The sequence below is a fragment of the Urocitellus parryii genome, chromosome 11 (genome assembly GCF_045843805.1).
Source record: "Urocitellus parryii isolate mUroPar1 chromosome 11, mUroPar1.hap1, whole genome shotgun sequence".
Lineage (NCBI taxonomy): Eukaryota > Metazoa > Chordata > Mammalia > Rodentia > Sciuridae > Urocitellus > Urocitellus parryii.
In genome coordinates, this window is record NC_135541.1 from 77,688,513 (window position 1) to 77,710,181 (window position 21,669).

General features: G+C 33.5%; 1 protein-coding gene across 1 annotated transcript in view; it reads right to left on the minus strand.

The window, feature by feature from the left end:
- The window catches only part of Dpyd (dihydropyrimidine dehydrogenase), an 803,780-nt gene that overhangs the window by 619,440 nt on the left and 162,671 nt on the right, over nucleotides 1-21,669 (minus strand). The window contains exon 4 of the mRNA XM_026401392.2: nucleotides 2,548-2,635. Coding sequence (XP_026257177.2) covers nucleotides 2,548-2,635 — 88 coding nt within the window. The remainder of the gene's footprint in view (nucleotides 1-2,547; nucleotides 2,636-21,669) is intronic.

A 21,669-nucleotide genomic window follows, 5' to 3' on the forward strand; every position in this document is an offset into this window, starting at 1 on the left:
CACTGGCAGAGCAGTGTGGGACAGCCTCCACTGTACACAGCCAGTAAATACCCAAAAAGCTGCAGGCTTCAAAGAACAAGAATCTTTGACCTTTTATGATTGCTCTGGTGATTCTCCAACAAAACAGTACTTACAATAGTTTCTTAAATGCCTGACAAAAGATTATATTTTCAATTAAATATCTTCAAATCTCTTATATTCATATGGAAATCTGTTTAAATAAATACCTAAGCACAATGCTTCATTAGGTAGTAAAGAATGTGGATAAATTAATGAAATGAAAAGAGGTTTTCCTAAAATAGACATGGTTCTGATCTTGTTTAAACATTTCAAAAACTCTTCAAAGAATATCATTATTCCCTCTTTGTTACTTGTCCTGTAAGTTTGTATAGATCTTGAATAAGTAAAGCAAATAATTCATCATAAGGTAACTGATTTTTCAAATATCTAGGGAAAAATTGGTTAGCACGATCTTCAAAGATCCACCATAATTCTCACATCACCAGGTCTGATATCAGGACAGTTAACTTGGAAACATTTTTAGTCAAAACATTTTAGGCCTCAAACTTTGGATATTTTTCTTCACTCCTTTTCTAATAAGATGGTTATAGAGTAAGATTTCATATATATTTCACAAAAAATGATTTGTTTCCATACATAAGATAAGTCTGTGATGATGAATATTTGGGACACCTGAAGTTTATAAAAGAGATCTCATCCCAGAATGCGTCTTCTAAATTATAAACCAAAAATAGAAAACTTATGATTTACTGCTATTTATAGGACTAAGTCTGATATGTTGAGCAGGTTGCTCAAATATTTTACAATATAATCCTATCCAATTGTCTTGTCTCTTTCCCACCATTCTTTCTCATGTAATTTAGGCCCTGTTCTACCAATGCTGATTTATTACATTTCCTCAAACCAGTTAGGAATTCATTTACAATCTAGCATTTCCACATGCTAAATACTTTTCCTGGGTTGCATGGATTGCATCACCAACCACCTTGAATTATAAGAAGTAATTTAGTGTTGTTGTTGTTGTTGTTTTTTAATGTGTGTGTCTTAACTTTTATAAACTTCTAAAAGAGTCACAGGGAGGACTCCTTGTTACCCAGAGGCCAGCACTATGCTTGGCAATTAGGAGATGTTCAATAAATAACATCAACAACAAAAAATGGAAATCACTTCTATAGTATTTACATATTGACTTAACAGGGAAATTACTGATTCTATGTCAACAAAATAATTCTTAAGTAATTACTACATTAGACACTTTTATATATAATTATTCAGTATATACACTACTTCATAATTCCATCATAATTGAAAATAAAGAAGTAAGAAATTTTCCCAGGGTTAATATTAAGGATTCATCTACAAATTCAACCCAGATGTCAAATCCTAATAAGTGTGACCCTGCAGATTAATGTCATGCCCCAACACCTAAGTAATAACTATCAATTCTTTTGAAATCCTAGCCATATAAATTTTTCTATCATTTCCCCCCTAAAATATTTGTTATAAATAATTGATATATAAAGAAATGATCTTTATATCTAAGAAGGTACCTAGTTGTTGAAGAAGGACTTTGTGGACCTTTACTGACATTTAGAATATTAGGGGTTATCCTTGTAAAAGGAATAGCTGTTAACTTTAGGGAGACTTTCTTCAGCATTTGCTCATTAGTTAAAGGATAAGACAGTTGGCCAAGAGCTCACAGTGCTCTTTTCACAAAGACAATAGGTACTATTAATTATTTAATCAATCAACCATTCACTCAGTGAGTAGAAACCAGGCTCAGCCTTCCATTGACTTAAAAAGATAGAAAGATTAAAATCTCCTTTATTCTATTACTGATTATAAAAGCCTATTTCCTTATGTTTTTTTTTCTTTTTAGTTTCAACTCTGTCTCTATTAATTATCCCAAATCTTAAACAAATTAACTGAATTTCAGTAAAAGGAAAAAGTCCATCCCTTAATGTACCTTAGTATGCCAACTTAAAACAAAAGCACATTTTAAAATAAAGATGTTTTACAAGTTTGAAATTTGTTTTGATGATCAATGACAATTCCTATCTGTAAGCATTCTGGAAGCTTAAACTAAAATCTATTCAATAAATGCCTTGCATGAAAAAAGGCTGGGGTTGTGGCTCAGCAATAGAGTACATGCCTAGCATGCGTGAGGCGCTGAGTTAGACACGCAGCACCACATATAAATAAATAAATACATACATACATACATACATACATAAAGGTATTGTATCCACCTACAACTAAAAAGAAATATATTTAAAAATATTTTTTGAAGCCCATTAATTTCAACTATTTTTAAGTCAAAAAGCAACAAATAGCATTTTCATAGCAAGTAAATCACAACTTGGAAGAGCTTAATTAATAAAGTGTGCCACATTTGCAAGTGGCTATAGGTATCATATTTTAATGTTACAACAAAATTTACTGTTTTGTGATTTGACCAATGTAATAAAAAAGATAAATATCAAATGCTGTTATTAATTTATTGTACCACAATAAATCTGAATTTACCTTGTTTGCAATACTTGTGATGAATGATTTAATATCCAGATGAGTTGGACAGCTCTTCTGACAGGGGGCATCTGCACATTTCAGGCATCTAGGGGGAAAAAAATAACTGTGTTAAGATAACTACAAAGCAACTGACAGAATCTTTAACATATTTTTTACCTATACTCATTCAGAGTTAATGCCTACTAAATATAAGTAAAATCATTCTACTTTTAGGTACAAAACTTTTTAGGCAGTAAGGTAAATCTATAGTGTCTGTATTTTACCTTTTGCACACCTCCTGAGCACCACTCTGGCTAATAACTGTTCACCTTCTCAGAGCCTTCTAGAACTAATGTGCATCATTCACTTACTCATTTCCTATGTCAATCTTATTTTGTTTCCTTACTACACTGACCATGATTAGAAGGAGTAGTTCTTTCTAATAAGGTTTGCATATCTGAACATCATAATTGTTATACAGATGCAAAGGTAAATTCCTTTTTTACCACCTACAATCTTTTCTTCCTCTTTTCTTCTCTTCCTCATTCTAGCCAGCTCACTCTCTTTCCTACATTTTTCTAACTTCTTTCAAGTTGCATCTCATTTACATAACAACTGGGTTATGCAGCACTTGCTTCCCAGACCCACCCCACCATCTTCTGATCCAAAGCATTTATTTCCCCAACTGCCTTTCCTTCAGATGAAGAAAACACTTCAAACAAGGTCATGCCCCCTTCTAGTGGCAGTCCACATCCAATTACAGGTCAATGATGGGGTTAGAGACCTAGACTCCTTCCCCCCAGATCCTGGTCTGCAGGATCTAAAGAAATCTTAGTGTCCAATCCCACTTCCTTCACTATTCTACAGATGTTGACTTTCAAATAAAGCTTCTGAATTCCAATCCTATATCAGAATATTAATTCTGGTGAAATGACCAGAGCTATGCTCAAACTTCAGAGCTCCCAAGAACCACCTCGGAAGCTTGATATACATCATGCATTCCACAGCATGGCTCTGTTGAGTCTCAGCTATTGGCCGGGGAATCTACATTTTGTCAAAAAGACCTGGAAGGTTATTCTGACAGATGTAGTTAGAACCATATTTTGAGAAGCATAACGCTATAATTACTTCTTGAGGACAACTAAAACCACTGGCTAGAACCATCCTTTATTTGTGTATTATGTGTATATTTACTCTTTCACTAACTCATTAATGAATTTTTAATGAAACCCTGTGCTTTAGTTTGAGTGTGTCCCCCAAGTGTTCATGTGTTGGGAGTTTGGTCCTCTCCACGTGATGGTGTTAGGTGATAGTGTGGAAACTTTTTAAGAAGGCTTAGGGGGAAATAATTAAGTCACTGAGAGCTCTGGTCTCAGAAAGAATTTATATAGTTCATGTGGAATCCTGATTAGTTCTTGCAAGAGTGTTATCATAAATTAGCAAGCATGGTCCCGTCCCAGTCTCCCTCTGGCTTTCTGTCTTGCCATGTGATCTCTCTTTCTCACATACATTTTCACTGTGATGCCACCCATATGAGACCTTACCAGAATTTCACTGTTTGGATGTTCAACTTCCCAAACTGTGAACTAAATAAACTTCCTTTTTTGTTATACATTACCTAATCTCAGATAGTTCTTTAGAGTAACAGAATATAGACTAATACATCCTGTATGGCAGACCCTGGGACGTAAAAATATAAAACTAATGAAAAGACCACCTTACTTCTGCTCTCATGGAACTTGAAGTTTGGAGAAAGTAGAAATAAATAAATAGATAGATAGATAGATAGATAGATAAATAAATAAATAAATTATATATATATATATATATATATATATATATAATTGCATTATATACTATAATCAACGTAAATCAGTGAAAAAGAGAATGCTAAAGGAAAACAGGAGACAAAATAATCCTAGAGGGAGTCAAGAAAAGCTTATTGAGAGTAATAATACATAAGTGAAAGCTAAAGGAATGAACAGACCTTGCAGTAACAAATGATGGCGCATCAGAGTGTAGGGTCACTCAAGAGAATGACTCAAAAATAGAAACAATATATGTCAGGGATTGAAAAGAAAAGAACACACCAGGGTAAGTGAACTAAAGGAAGTTAGTCTGACTTAAGCAAGAATGGTCTTAAAGAGAAATTAGGCTGCAGATATACAGCTTAAAAAATGGACAGCTGTCTCATGTTTCAGAAGACCACAATTCTCCAAGAACTTTCACTGAGAAAGAATCCTACATTACTCAGTGACAAAGGTGACTAGCTAGTTCATTATCTATCAACTTCCATGTGCAAAAACCTGGGTTCATTTTCTTCAAGAAAACAATACCATTCTCTGTCACTCTTTTGTGAGTAAGAGTCCTTTTCATTGTCTGAACCAATTTCTCAGTACCTAATTAATATCTTGTTTTTAAATCTGATCTCTTTCCTCTGGTTTGTGCCCTTAGCCTTCTCTCTAAATTAAATTTTACACAATGAGAACCAAAGCCTTTTCATAAGCAATTGTCCTCTCTGAAATGCAGTCATTAAACCTCTCCCCTATCATTTCTCTAAATGGCATTGTTAGATTCACATCTATCATTTAGCTGGATTCCTATCTACTCAAACTTACATTTTTTTTTTTTCCTGAAACACTGTCACTGAGCTCAAAAAAGAATTTCTCGAAAGTGTGATCCTCAGCATATATTGCAAAACAATGTAAAAAGAGGCATAGCCTATTTGGTCCATGATGTTGAATTGAAGTGATTCTTATGCGTGTTATTGTCATGTGGATAAATAGGTTAAGCATAAATCCATTGAAAGAATTTCCTATTAATGTAGTAATAACATGGCTAAAAATTTATCAAATAATGTGTTGTCTTAAGTATTTTTTTAAATTTATAAATCAGTCATTTTAACAGTTTAAAAAAATCTGCCACTACGCAAGAATAAAGATACAGACACTCACATGCACACAGACACACACATATACACACACAATGCTAGATAACATCATATAGATTCTGATTATCCCTAATGAAGTCACAAGTTTTTGCTTTTCTTTTTTCTAACACTCAACTTGAATAATAAGGCAATTAAAAAATAAACTTATAATGTCAGCAGGTATGAGTGAACTAAATTAATATGCAGCATATTTTTCTGTTCTTCAGAGAAATCTTAAATTCAACATAAACAGATTCACTTAACAGCACTGACAATGTAAGGATTTTTAGTTGTGGTTATTAAGCTTCTTTACCAAATAATTCTCCTTTTATTATTGAGCTAGTTCACAAATAACAGCTGTTGAAAATGTCAGATGTTAATGAGGCAGGGCAACGCAAACCTGAATTGTAGCATTCTTTTTTTCTTTGGTGCCATGAATATGCCAGAATGGGCAGACTCTGATAATAATACCATCTTGCAATTCTCTAAGCGCTCTGCAGACTAAAGTGCATCAGGCTGCCATTAATCCCACTTATCACTCTGACAGCTCAGTAATTACACTACTGCTATAGCCAGGTAGTCCTAATAAAATATCAACCACTGCACTGGAATGCATACTGGTGAGATGTTTTATTAAACTTGGGGGGGGTGATCATCAAGTGACATTATTGTTGACCTATTTTTCTATTTGACAATAAATTATCCTTTGACCATGCCATAATAGATATTACAGAGAGCATTTACTATACCAAATCAGAAAGGTACTGCATTACAATGATGTAGGCAAATGGTGTAAATAAAATAGCAGAAATGCATGTCAGAATGTTATTACCTAAATTGCTTTAAATGATTGATACCATGAAAAATCACAGACACAGTACTTAGGGGAATATGTCAACAATTATTGTAAACCACAGTTCTACATAAATTTTTCCTTGGAAGAATTATTTAAATTACACTTGTTTTTATCTTCAATCATTTAATTCCTCTTTTACCTTGCAAAGTTACTCTTTTATAATGCAATTTACTTTGAAATACATTGTTAGTCAAAAGTTCAGATAAACAATTATATAATATTTTAATCTCCAAGTAATTACACTTATACTAAGAGAAGTCTATTAGATTATTTTTAAAAATCAATGAAACATCTTAGATATTTTTACTACTGATAAACTTTTTCATTTCCATATTGTACAACTATAGATTTTATTAAAAGCAAAGTATATAATTCTTAATCAATGTTAATCTTTCATGATTCAACATGGCCATAAAAATATATGAAATCTTTAGCACAGCTACTTAAAGGACAAAAACTATTCAAGATATATGTATTCAAGATCTTTCTCTAGGGAGAGGGAATGATTCCTCTTCCCCAGTATCAGTGAGATTGGACAGTTTTACTCCATAGTATAACACTGAAACATATTATATTGAGTAATGAAATAAGCAACATTTCATTCTCAACACATCTGAGGACATATTCCTGCTTCTTTTATTGGCGAGCATCCACTGTATTTGGACCTGCAACCTATGCTTGTTAAAGAATTTAATACTCCATGAGTTTAAATGACTTAATTAATTTCTGAAACACCACCCACACACCCACACACCCACCCTACACACCCACATATACACACTAATCACACCTCACACACCCTCACTCATGTATCTAGATGGAAACCTTAAAAGTCATTTTGCACTGTACTGGTTTTGCTAGACATTGGTTTAATTGATTCAGCACTGTTTAATCCAAGTATGTATAATCTATATCAATCTACACATAACGGAATTGGGCAAGTTAGTGTTTAAATTTAAACAAATTTTATGGGTTCTTTTAGTTACACATAACATTAGGATTCATTCTGAAATAATTATAAAAGCTCACCACAATTGTGATGCCTTCACATTTTCGACAGCTGTTACATGATGCGCAATACACTTTGATCCTTTACAGGCCTTAGAGGGAACTGGGTGACAGTACTGACAGTTTTTATTATAGCTTTCCTACTACACAATAATCTTATTTTACCTGGACTATTTCCCCAGTAGTGTCATAAACTCTTTGATTTATATTGAGCATCCTTTCAGGCTTCATAGAAAAAGAACATTCTTTTTTGTAGTATATCCATACACTGTGTAAATTATCTTTTCAATTTTTGAAACACCTGTTGTATGCTTATCTGCATGTTAGTGAAGCCCCCTTAGGAAAGGTAACAAAAAGGTAATGTACATTAGTCAAAGATAGCTTAGAAGTAAGCTTTTCAGCTTTTTTTTTTTCCAAAACTGAAAAAAAGTCATATTTTGTGACTTATTTGCAGGCCATTTCAAAAATAATATAATTATAATAGTACTATTGATATGTAGATTTATATCTGATTCCTATTAAAGATGTAAAACAGAAAGTCAAACAGTTTAATCCATAAATAAGTTATTTACTGCTATGCAATTCTCAGTAACTATGAAAACATAACATTTATAAAAACATGTGAACTTATTAAAGGGCGTATGAATTAAGATCTGGGTTAGATTTTACTTTCTACAATGCTATAGGGTTTGTATATTTTTTCTTTTACTTTTTTTTTGTTTTTAGCAATGAGCATGGATAACACAAAATTTTTACAAATAAAATGCAAATGTTGATCATCAATTAAAATCATTTATCTTGTGTAATTTTTATCTTTTGCCTTGTTCATATGATTAATCTGGCAAAACCAAACCCATGGTGCTCCCATACACTTATTATCTCTCAAAACATTTTCCAAAGTCTTACAAAGGAGCTCATTAAGGGTTTTAGTAGAATGACCACAATGGAATCTATAGTCAGGGGCTGGTGGCTCACAAAGCAAACAGAATAAAGAGTCAGGTTCTCTCAAAGAAACAGAGTGGGTGACAGGACAGGTGCTGGAACACTCACTTAATTAAAACAACTATGAAGACAATAACTTGCCCTTAAAATTAAGGGACAGCATTCATCTATAATAAAATTTAGAAACAAGTTTTTCCATATTTTAGCATTCTGCATATAAAGGAGCAGTAGGAATAATTCAATTCAAAATTACTAAATAATAACTATATTCTAAATTGTGTACTGGTGAAGGGGAGGACTTAGTGAATCCTACTTAGATGAAGGTGATTTAAAAATATACTGAACTTCCTTCATGGAAAAGGCTTTCAATAGAGTTTTTTTTTACATAGTTTTAAAAAATCTCTGTAATTATAACAGTGATTGTGATTATTTCAGAGGCTGAAATAACACATTTGGAAAACAACAGTCAGATCTGGATTTTCTTCTTCCTTCAACTGCTGAGTTTCCTGTGTAGAGTCCTTGGAAGTTATCTAAGTTTTATTCCACAAAAGTGATGCCATTCTCCTTATTTTTTTCTTTTATTCTATTTATTTGTTTATCCTTTTTTTTTCAGGAGTTGGAAACCCTAATTTTACCACTGAGCTTCATCCCCAGTAGCTCCATGGTAAACAGGGGGTTTCAGGTTTTTCTTTTTTTTTTTTTTTTTTTTTGAGAAGGGTCTCCCTTATTTGCTGAGGCTGGCCTTGCTATTACAAACCTTCTACTTCTTTTCTGCAAGTCACTGGGATTACAGGGGTACACCACCATGCCAAGCTGTTTTTTTCTAAAGTAAAGCTCCTACACACCACACACACACACACACACACACACACACACACACACACACATCACATCACATCACATTTATCTTGACTTAAATTTAAATTTCTATTTGCTCACTTATCAAAATCTATGTGGATCACCCAAAGTAAAACGAAAATTTATTCGGCTCACTTTTTTTCAAAAAGTATTCTATACAATCCTGGTGATATTTTAGAGAGCCTGTATGATTGTGACAGTCTCCTACTTTAAGGGAGAATCTTGTCTGGGCCTTGTCTGTTTCATTCCTCCAGCTCCAGCCTTAACATCTGCCCCACACAAGAACCCTGCTTATATGTATTAGGACCCTGCAGTCACATCCAACATGTGCATATTCTAACAAGTGCTTCCCATTCTGGAAAAGCCATACTTCAAATAAGCTTCAGATTTAGCTCAGGTGTCTCTCCTGGAGCCTCCTGGCTGTCTTTGGTGGTATCATTATGATCTCTCCAAGTATCCTGTGAGTTCTTTATCAAAGTTATGATCAGACTGAACAGCAACAGCTACTTTACTTTTCTGGTATCTCTCCTACGTCTTCCTCCTGTGAGAAAATGATTGGTTCCTTTTGTCTTTGGGGTTAATCTTCTTGGGAATAGACTAATTTGAAATCAGATGAAAGAGATAGCCAGAAATTTTGCAATACTCTAGTTTCGGCTTTCAATGTTTGGAAGAATTATTCTTCTACTTGTTCTTCAAACTTATGTAAACCATATACTAGTATAATGAAAAAAGCTCTTTATTTCATTTAATAAATACACATGTAGGGTTACTCTACACTAGAACTGCTCTATGTGTTTTATAAATATTAACTCATTTAATCTTTATAATCATTCAATAGGTATAAATATTAACTCATATCTTTATCAATTATGAAAACTTCACAAATTACATACCATTGCTATTATGAGTTTTTTTAAATAAATATACTAAAGTAAAATTTTCCTTCCATGATTTAGGACTAAATATTTTATTACCAATTTTAATTCTGATGATCATTATAAAGTTAATTAAGTTCTACTAAATGTCCACGATTCCTAGTTTGCTCTACCATTTCTATTTAATTCTAAGATCCTCATAGTTTACTGTAATATCAGAGCTTGCCTCAGTTTGTGAAATCCATATGTAAGACTCTGATCCAGGTTTGACTTAATCTAAAGCCTGTAAATATAATTATTTACTTACCCAGTCATTCTCATAATTATAGACAGTGATGTCAGAGAACTTCAGAAAGTTTTCTATTATAATATACTAAAATCAGACATGTCACGCTCATAATTATAATATAGTAGAGATGGCTATTTTTAAAAATGATTTAAAAAAACTCCACATTTATTTAGGAGGAGCCAGCCAATAATACTTACATATCATGCTATTATTTGCAAAGTATTTTCTCATATGTAAATTACTTATATCAATCAATAAAATCAACATTTCCAGTAGAAATACTAGACAATACAAATCAAGGTAATTAGAAACCACGTATGCAAATCACAATATGGGCCAGTAGTCAAAATAAAAATTTATATTCAACATCTATAATCATGACTAACCTTAAACTATGTCCCTATATACAATGACTGTCCCTATACAATATATGTTGTGGCAAAACACTGATAAAACCAAACTTGTTCCCATCAAATCTGTTTTGCAAGTTACTGTCACTTCACACAAAGTTTTCTATGAAAATGATCAAGACATTATTTCTGTTCTTAGGAGTTTAATGTCTAAGAATCAATACTGACATGGCACTTAAAGAATATGGAGAAATTTCAGGAAATTAATGAATATGGGTGAAAACCAATAAGAATATAAATGTTTAATCTTCTCAATTTAATTCATATCTTAAGGTGGACCAAGGTTCCAGGCAATAGCACTGTTAGAAAATGAACTAATATGAAGATGAGCTGATCATTAACAGAAGATTCTTGAAAAAATTAGCCTAGAAGCTAAAGAACACAATGTGCAGAGATAATATCTTGAACACAGTCATTAAAACTAGCTGCCTAGAGCTTAATATGATTTAAACTATAAAAACAGAAAAATAATAAGCTACAGGCAAATAACATATATTTTTGTAAAAATGGAAAATTCCATCAACTGTGCTCCTTACGAAATGTATTAGAACACTGACAGTGCTGTCACAGAATGTCACATGCTCCATTAAATTTAAGAAAGCTGAATGAAGAATTTGAGTGAAGGTAATATGACTTAAATGTGTTTGTGATGCACAGAATCTTAACACATCATTTCTTTTGTCCCTTCTTTTCTTTCTTCCTTTCTTCAATCAAAAAATAGTCTCATAATTTTCTGGAGAATTTACTAGGAGATGGATATACTAAAATGAATAAAATGCAGATTTGTTCCTTAAGAAGCTCACAGTGGATGATTCAGAAAAACAAATGCTTATCCTCAGATGATGTGGAGGTATGATAATGGAGAGATGGAGATTCAGAATATACATACTTGCCACAAGTTTGGAATTGCACTCCTCTGTTCATTCCTCTATTTTCAGTGACTAGAATAATTTTAAAGGCAAGCTTACTTTTCAATATAACTTGTTGAGTGAATGACAAGGTATGAATTTGTTCCTTCATGGTATGTGTGTGCAGACACAGGTCTGTGTGTCTTCTGAGGGCGAGGTAGTATATGGCTTAAGGAAGATATAGCATTTGAGGAACTAGAAGCATTTGTTACAATCCTACTGAAAGTGGCACAGGACAGTTCTCTGGGTAGCCTCAGGCCAACCTACTTGTCCTCTATTTCTTAATTTGTAGCATGTGTGTGGATGCAACATCCTGAGATAAGAAGGGATTATTGGAATAACATAATCTCTGATACAGTCTTTTCTAGAAACAGGATGCCCTCAGTGCTTTAGCCCAGTGAGTCCTGCCACCCTATGGCATAAAACCCAGGGGCCTGCCTTCCAGTGAAGCCTCAGCAGTGGTGAGGAAAGCACACACGCACAGTCAAGCACCATCTGCCTCTGGCAGCCCTCCTGAGTCTTAAGGGACCAGCTGGCAATGCATTCTGGGCTTCTGTTGCCCTGTAGTGCATGTCTGCAAGTAATAAACTTGTTGCATATAAGTAAGTTCTGTCTCACTGAACTCAGGCATGCTGGTAACCAGTGCACAGGAAACCTGATTCAGAGAGCTCTCACCCAAATACTTTTAACTCACTCCCATTATCAGTGGATCATTTCTTATTCCAACTGATCTCTCTGTTTTATCCATACACCATTCATTAGATGCCTACCACAACACAATATCATATGAGGAAGTATAGTTTAATGGATTCTGGATTTAAATCCAGCATTAGCACTAGCTTTGTATTCTTGGGAAAGTTATTTATATCTTATAGGCTCTAGTTTTCCCATCTAACTTATTAATTATAGTCTAGACATTAAATTACAGGGGGATTAAATAAATAATACATGTGAAACATTTGAACAGTGCCTGCCATACAGAAACAGCTCAATAGTATAAGTCTTTGATACATATCATTTATACTATCATTATTATCTAGAAACAATGAAGAATACAATGCAGAAAATATTCTTCAATAGCAACTGGGAAGCACAGTGTCATGCTGAAAACTATAAGACAATACTACTACATAAATTACTGTGAAAAAATTAAATAATTAAATAATTATGACAACTACCAACAATGCCATGTTTACAATAGCTTCTCAATAAATGCTATCTAGAAACTATGATGAATAATATCTTAACCTTCAAAATCAATTGGAGAAGACTTGAAGAATATAGAAATTTACAAATATCATTTTGAAAAAAATGAAATATGTAACTATGAGAGATCACAAGGAATAAAAAAAATTAAGGGCTATATACATTCAAAGGTTAATAACAAAAGAGTAGCCATCCCACAAAACCAAACATGAAGTGATCCCTATAGACACTCTGCTACCCTGGACCAGTTATATTAAGCAATGACTTGGCAAACATTATCTTATTTCTCCAAGTGACCTCTTTTTTAGCTCGTTATTCATGACTATGATGCGCTGCTTAAGTAACCAATTCTATGTTTGGGTAGTGTAGGCAAACTCATATGTCAACAATGAAAAGATGTATTGAAGCCAAGGGTGCTGGGAGTGGGCAGAGCAGCAAATGAATATCCCTTTGTAAAGGAAAGCTCTCTAATGGAGATCCAAGTTTTTTTGCTTCCTTTATTCTCCACATATAAAATGGATATTTTTCAATGCATAAATACATTTCATATGAGGAGACAATATCTAAGTTTTCTATTTAATTAAATAGAAAAAGAACATGAAGTATTTAAAATAATTTAGAGAATATTTTTTATGTACTCCCTTTTTATTCAAGCTGTGAAATTTCTCACCTGCTCCCTTCTTGATATTTTCTCTAAGTGAACTTTTCAGAACAATCCCATGGAGAGGAAATTGCTTTGCAAGCTAGGAAGATATTAATCTGTTCTCCCAGCATAGTGGGTGCATAAATCCTCTTTTATTGAAGAGATGTTGTTAAAGTTCTATATATAAGACGACAGTACAGTATTGATTCTGGCAATGCTAATACAAAAGCAGTATTTTTAGTTAAACATGCTATACTCTTTCAATTTTCCTGCCTTTACTCTTGCTTTTCCCCCAATATAAAATGTGCAGCTCCTCACTCACACTTCCCATCTGGCAAGTTCCTGGATATCCTTCAAGATGCAGCATTAAGTGTCATCTCCTGTAGGAGGCTTCCTCAACCACCACACATCTCTTAAAGTTTATTCATTTCCTTCTCTGTGTGCTTACATTTTTAAAAATATAATACCATCAATTTTAAGCCGTGTCCTCAATTACCCTGATAGTTCCCAGAAAGGCATTCATTCATTCATTCATTTATTCATTCATCAAACATTGTTTGAGTACCTATTGAGTTCAATGACCTGAGAAAATCATTGGAAGTAAAATAGACACACAGATACTTTCTGTAGTTTAGGGCTATACGAATGAATAAACAAAGATTTCACTGTAGACTAAGACAAAGTTGTAGCAGAGATCTATGGGATTAAAGGATCAGGGATGTCTTCTTGCCATTTCATGGATGAACAGGAGTTACCCAAAGAGAAGAGAGCAGTGGAGGAGTCAGAGAAATGTGATAATGCCATCAGGAGGCAGGAGGCTCAGAATGTTGGTGGCATAGAAAGTCAGCACTGGTGACTGAAGGAGGATTTGAGGGTTAGAGTGGCTGACCATGGCAGGGAGGTCATGGAAGCCGTCTTGGGTTGTCAGCAGCTAGCCATTCCAGGTGCTCATGAAATGCTTGTTAAATAACTGACCTAATGATAATAATAACAATAATAATAATAATAACAACAACAACTGTGTATTTGCATAGTTTTTAAGGGTCTGAATTATTCCTATCTTGGGAAAATAAAAAAATTTAGATGGCAATTTTACTTCCCATTATTACAAAAAGGAATATTTTTCTTTGTGAAGTTATTCTCATTTTCATATATTTAAAAGTAATTTTAGAGCTATCATTCAGTATTAAATATAGTAGGTAAAGTATTTATGATGCAACTAACTAGAAAAACAGGCATCTTACACACATCTTCTTTCAGAAGTATTTCTAATATTCAGAAAGTTTCACTGTGCATCCAAGGGCATACAAATTGTACAGTCTTTCTAGGAAAGATCAAATTTTTCCACATAGTGTCACCAAATGAATGTCCCAAAGGCAGCCTAGAAATAACTCTTTCTTTCGTTTGTCCTGCCAAATTTCCAACATACACACTACCATACTTCCAGAGGATGGGAATGCCTGAAGACCCACTGACTAATTTACAGACATCTCCCAACACAAAGTGATTCTCTTAATTTTCCTCTCATTGGTTACAGGTTATTTCTCCATGGTTATTACTATCTCCATCCTTTCCTTCCAATCTACCTAACACAAAACTTAAGTATGTCCTGCTTAGAATATAATTGCCTTTATTTTCCCAAAGTGATAGCAGACCTCCAATTTATTTTAGGCAGCCCTAATATTTTCTAAAAACTGTCAAATTAAGTTCAGAATCCTGAAATACAACAGCAAACATAACACTATTATGGTTTTATCTAGAATGTCCCCCAAAAGTTTATATGTTGAAGGCTTGATCCCTAGTGTAGCACCCAGAGGCAGAGTTTTAGAGACATGATTGGATCATGAAGGCTCTGACCTCGTCAGTGGATAAATACATTGACATCTGAACAAACTGCTGGGAGGTGATGAAAACTGTAGGCAGATGAGGCATGATTGGAGGACATCAGTCACTGGGGCATATCCTTGATGACTATCTTGTCCTTGTCCCCATCTTTGCTTATTCTCCCTGCCTGCTGGCTACCATGAGCTTTGCATCTTTCTTCTGCCATGCCCCTCTGCCATGATGTTTTTGCCTCACCTCAGGTCACAAGCAATGGAGCTGGCTGACCATGTGTTAAGATGCTTGAAACTGTGAGCCAAAATGAACTTTTCCTACTTGTTATATAGGATATTTTGGAAACAGTGATGAAAAGCTAACACAAATACTATATCTCAAAAGTCAGATGGAGCTGGATTCAAATTCTGATTGTTCTTCTTATTGTGATAAGTTACAACTACTGTGTACCTCTCTTTTTTAAATTGTATAAGTGAGATTTATATTTCATACAGTTATTATGAAGACCAAGGCAGATTAAATATATGTAAAGTCTGGCAAAGTATAAATTAATAAATGTTCAATAAATATTAACCCAGCCTCATAAATATTTGCAAGAAATAAATTTTCTAATATTCCTGTCTAACAAAGAAAAAATTTTTTAAAAAATATTCTATTTTGCTTAAACAATGATTCTATTTGTTTAAGTCAATTTAATTACATATGTATATCCAGCACAGTGCCCAGCTAATGGTAGGGGCTATAAATATTAGATGAAAAAATTAATGTAGCTATAGTCTGATTTATCTTCCATTTACCGCCCCTATTGTAACCAATGTTTGTTTTAAACTCACAATACAAACTTCTTAACTTGTCTTTACCTTCTCCTCTTATTTTGTTCTATTTCTATCATTTTCTTCAGCTTTCTTATTTCTGGCAAAAAATATATGTAATCTAACTTCCAAATCTCCATCAGATCTGATCTATCCCTTTCTAACCTCTCCATTAAAAAAAAGAAGGGATCTTGAGTATCATATCTGATAATATACTCTTATTCCTACCTAGTTTCTCACACACAGTAGGAATTCAAATTTGTTGAACTGACTTGAATAACCTTGCCCACTAATTAAAATTGTTTCTACAGAGCAGTAGAGAAATATAACATATCCATTAAATTTTTATGATTTAGTAATTTGGTTACTTTGATTTTTGCTAGGGAATGTAAAAGGAAGATTTAAAAATCAAACAAAGAATTAAGATTCTCAATGTTCATCCAAACACCTCTTCTGAATCTTATTTCTCACTGAAAATAAAGCTTCATACCAGCCTAATTATCATGTATTTATTGTGTGTGAAAACATCCTCAAGGATTTTCCTTTTTTTCCAGTCAGTTCATAATTGTTTGTACTAATAGCTACTACATATTTTATTAATTCAGAATGAACTTAAATAGAATATCATTACTGCATTCAAAAAATAATAATTGAACACTGATGATAGAAGGCAAGCATAAGAGAGGAAAGGAGAATAAGAAACTGGACAAAAGGAGGGGCAGGGCCTAGCAAGAAAGAAAAAGGAACAAAAAGAATTGAATAAAAGGAAAAGGAACTGATGAAGGGTTACATGTGAAACAAAGGTAAGAGTGAGAAAGTTAAGAAGAGCACAGAAAAAATAAAGGAGAGAAAAACAAAAAGAGAAAACTAAAGAACAGAGAGAAATAAAAATTGTAGATGAATGAGGTATTTATTTTACACTTAGTATATAAAATTCTAGCATTAGGAAATTAAAATATGATATAAGGTGAAGCAACTCAGTCTTTCCAAGACAGAATTTTAAAATATTTTCCCCATTTCCTATCCAGAAATTCTTGTACAATTCCAAAGCACTTAAAAGATTTTGATTTAGATTACAACAATCTATTTGGGTTCAGTGCAAAAGTGACATTACATATGCATTACATGTTCAAGTTAATAATAGTGAATACTCCTTAGCATTTGCCATTCAATTCCAAGCCAGAGAATAAATTTTAAATTTATTGCATTATACAAAGTTATCTGTCCAATTTTAAGTTTTTATATTTTATGTACAAAGAGGTATACTAGTTCTATTCATTATTCACTTATACTTCACAATAATTTTTATTCTAATAATAAGATATTTTGCTAAGTATAAATATTTATACTTTATTTTGATCTATATGGCTGTTTATAAGTAGATTTCTCTTATTTTTGTATCTTATCTACTACTTCAGATTTATTATATAGTTTTCTCCTTCTTATAGACTGAAAATACTCTGAAATCAATATTAATTTTAATATATAATATCTATCTTTAAGCAGTGCTCAATAGCTTACCCATTGAACAAATGCTTATTAAATGAATTAAATACTGCGATGTTACAACTTAAGCATACTTTGATTAATTTCTAAATGAATTAACCTTCTCACATATTTGACACATTTATATGTGCTTCTTCTGTTCTAATCCAACTCCTACTACCAAGCTAATCTTCCTTAAATATTTATTTTTTAATCATATTCTACTGTTCCAAAACACCAAGAGAACCTATATTTTTCAAAGCTCTAAAGCTAAATGTCTTAACTTCATATAGTCATAGAAAGTTTTAATGTTCTCCAACACCTTCATCCAAATGAGATTGAAATTCTTTACTTTTAGTTTCAACTACACATCACCATCATAAACTTGCTGTAGGAGTTATCCATACAGTTTGTGGGTAAGAATACCTTTATACCTATTATTTCTTTGCATAGGTATTTAACATATATCAACAAAATGTTTTCATTTCCACTTGAATACATTTCTATGTATTCTGCAGCTATGAGATAACGCTGCAGACAGGTTGTTAGACCATTGTACTTACTGGCCATGAAAATGAAGAATATTGGAACAATTCAGTTGCAAGCTCAGAGCACATAGAACCAGTGATGGAAGACAGAAACTGTGGCAGTCAAGGCTGTCTTCACTACAGAAATGGTAAATTCTATCTCTATTCAACAGTTTACAACTCCCAAGTGGGCAGGGACATCAGAAAGGAGTAGTTTCTGATGAAGTGGTACTGGCAACTCATCAGAAGACCAAAGCCAAATGAACCTACAGCACACCAGCAGGAGAATCCATCTGACCCACAGATAATAAATAAAGCATGCACATTGTTTGAGCAATAAAGCATGCACATTGTTCTAAACCAATGGGTTGAAGGTAGTTTGTTATGAAATTGTTAATTAATAGGAAAATCATATCTAGAAGTATACTATTATTATAAAAAACCTATACTACTATAAGAAAAAATATTTGGCACTATCTCTAGGATTAAGCAGTGGCCAGAGGTTAATAATTGTTACAAAATCTAAAACTACAGCAAGTAAGATAGAATAAGGCAGTAAATCTTCCCTCCTCTGTAGATTGGAATTAAAGCAGTGAGAGAAGAGCTGGTCAGAGAAGTGGGTAACAGAATGCATTAAGACATGGTACTGGACAGTCAGAAATTTGCAGCAACTTAGAATTTCTGGTTACTGGAACAAAAAACAGGACAGAAAACATTCCTTAATCTTGAGCCCCAACCAGGGTGGGTTTGGGGTAGGAGTAACAAAAGGATAAAGACGATAAAAGGATAAAATAATGTTGACAAGTTTACTTTAGAAACAGCTCCTAGAAAAGAAAGTCAGACTGAGTTAAGCCAGGGCAGGAAGTACAAAGCCACTTGCTAAGTGAGACACACACAACTTATCCCAAATTACTGACAGAAAAATGTGTCATTTTGTAGAGACCATGCTTTAGCCCGCTTTCCTAGAAAGACATAAATCTATAACTTCATCTCACCTACAGACAGCAGCAAATATTATTTTAAGGACACTTTTGAAATGGGCTGAGTAACTTATGTAGTAGGAACATTGTTCACTGATAGTCCCCACTCCCCATGTCACTGGCAAGCAATCAAATGGAGTGGAAGACAAAGTGTACACTTTCAGGGAGTGGGTCATCTGGGGTTATCTGGGGAGCAGCAAGTGCCCCAGTTGCCTTCCACATATGCTTATTCCCTGCGTATAGTTCACAGCTACCTGTAAACCAGTGGCCAGAAGAAGTTGTGCATGCTGCAGAAGAAGCCCACAGATACACACACCCCAGAAATTAGTTACCACTAAGTGGGCCTAGCAGTGACCCTCCAAAGCATGCACCCCAGCTGGAGGACATCAACCTGCAACTTTACCATAGGATGGCCAGCACCAGTGCCATGGGCCACTATGCCACTGTTGTGGACCACTACAACCAACATACCCCAATCTACATAGGTGAGCTCACACCTGTTTTGAAATCTTTGGGTGTACAAAGCATGTCTGCATGCGGGCACTCAAAACTGCAGTCCCAACAAGGGAGACACCAGTCCACTAGGCTACAGACAAACATGAAATGTTTCCTTTACCCTCCAGAAAGCTATTAGATATCTGGACACACCAAAGAACAAAGACAATCTTTTAGGTTTGGGTCAGGGGTGGATTAAACAAGGTCTGCAGGCATAAATACCATGATATCGGTTCTGTGCAGTTTTTGAAGCCAAAAACTAAACTAGATGGGGAGGTGGAGTGAATCTTGATATACAGCTTCCCAACATAGCAGGGGACAACTATGGTTGCTACTTCCATGTCCAGAAACCTGGAGGTCAAGTAGAGGAAGTGTAGGTTTTTTCTAAGCATCTAAGTGCAGAGAACAAATTGGAATTCAAGTGTGAACATTCCAGAAGAAATCTCTGCATCTTGAATAGCTCAGCAAGGAATAATGTAAGGTCAGTGTTTTGTTTCACTATTATCTTCTATGTTGATTTGACAGAATTATCCCCATTATTTGGTATTGCATTCCTTAATCCAAATGTATGTAATGTTTTAATGTATGAATTGGATTTAGTCTATCTATATTTTTCTCTTCTTGTTCATTTGTGCACTCTCTCTTCTTTTGTTTCTCTTCATCTTCTTGCACTATTTGCTTCTGTCCCTCCCATTTCCACTTATCCTTTATTTTTTTCTCTTTATCACTTACATGCAGAATATAGTTTAACAGTAATTTTACATTTTCAATACCTAATTTCTCAGTATATACTAGAGCATTACTCTTCTTTTTTTCCTTTTTGATTAGTGGACTTGTGAAGAATATTTTCTATAAGTTTTTAAAGGGTTTTTAGTATGTAGATTTGCTATGAAGTGGTTGCAGTTACTGGGAATTATTTTCTCTCAAAATGATGCTAGTAACTGAACAAAGCATCATGATTACCTTGAGTGGGAGTTTTAACAAATATACCTATGGACAAGGGCACATAATAAAGAAAAGCAGCTCATTTAAAAGTCCCTTTTACAATAGTGGAAGAGATATTCACCCAAACAGATATGCAAATATTAACAAAGAAATACAGGAAACATAATAAAACAAGGTAATAAGATGCCCCTAAAGTTTATATCACTCTAACAAATGATCCCATAGACATCAAAGTAACCAAAATTCCATATAAAGAATTTAAAATGTTGATTGTTAAAATGACCAATGACCAAAAAGAAGATCTAAGAAATGAAATTAAGGGAGAAAATACAGGATAAAAAAAGAACATTTCAATAAAGAGATAGAAATGCAGAGAAAGAAATTCTAGAAGTGAAAAAATAAGTTAATCAAATGAAAACCTGCTGAAAATCACACTAATAGAATAGATCAAGTAGAAGACATAATTTCAGGACTTTAAAACAAAGTATATGAATATGAACACTCAGGCAGCAATAAAATAAATAGCAAACTATGATCAGAATACTCAGGAACTCCTAGACAACATTAATATAACATAAGTCTCTTTGTTACTGCAGAAGGAGAAAAGATAACAGGACAATAGCACTGATAAACTATTTAGTGAAATAATAGAGTGAAATAAAATCATAAAATTTTGCAAACCTGAGGAATAAGATGTAAATTCAGATATTGGAGGCATTTAGAACCCCAAATATACAAAACCAGACAAAACGCCAAAAATCCAGAATAATGAATTTTAAAATCTGCAAGAGAGAAATGCCAGGTCATTTATAAAATCAAATCCATCAGAATAGTAGTGAATTTCTCACAAGAAACCCTAAAATCCAGGAGAGCTTGTAAATATGAACGTAAAGAATTTTAAAAAAAGATACACCAGCCATAATTGCTATATCTTGTAAAAATATCCTTCAGCCTTGAAGAATAAAAAGTTTTCAAAGTAAGCATAAACCAAAGAAATTCATGACCACTAAATCAGCATTTCCAAGGATACATAAATAAATCCTATGAGAGAAGAAGAAAGAAATAACAAAGAGCAATCGTTAGAAAAGTAGATAAGCAAATAAGAATTAAAGTCAAGTCAAATACTATAAATAAAA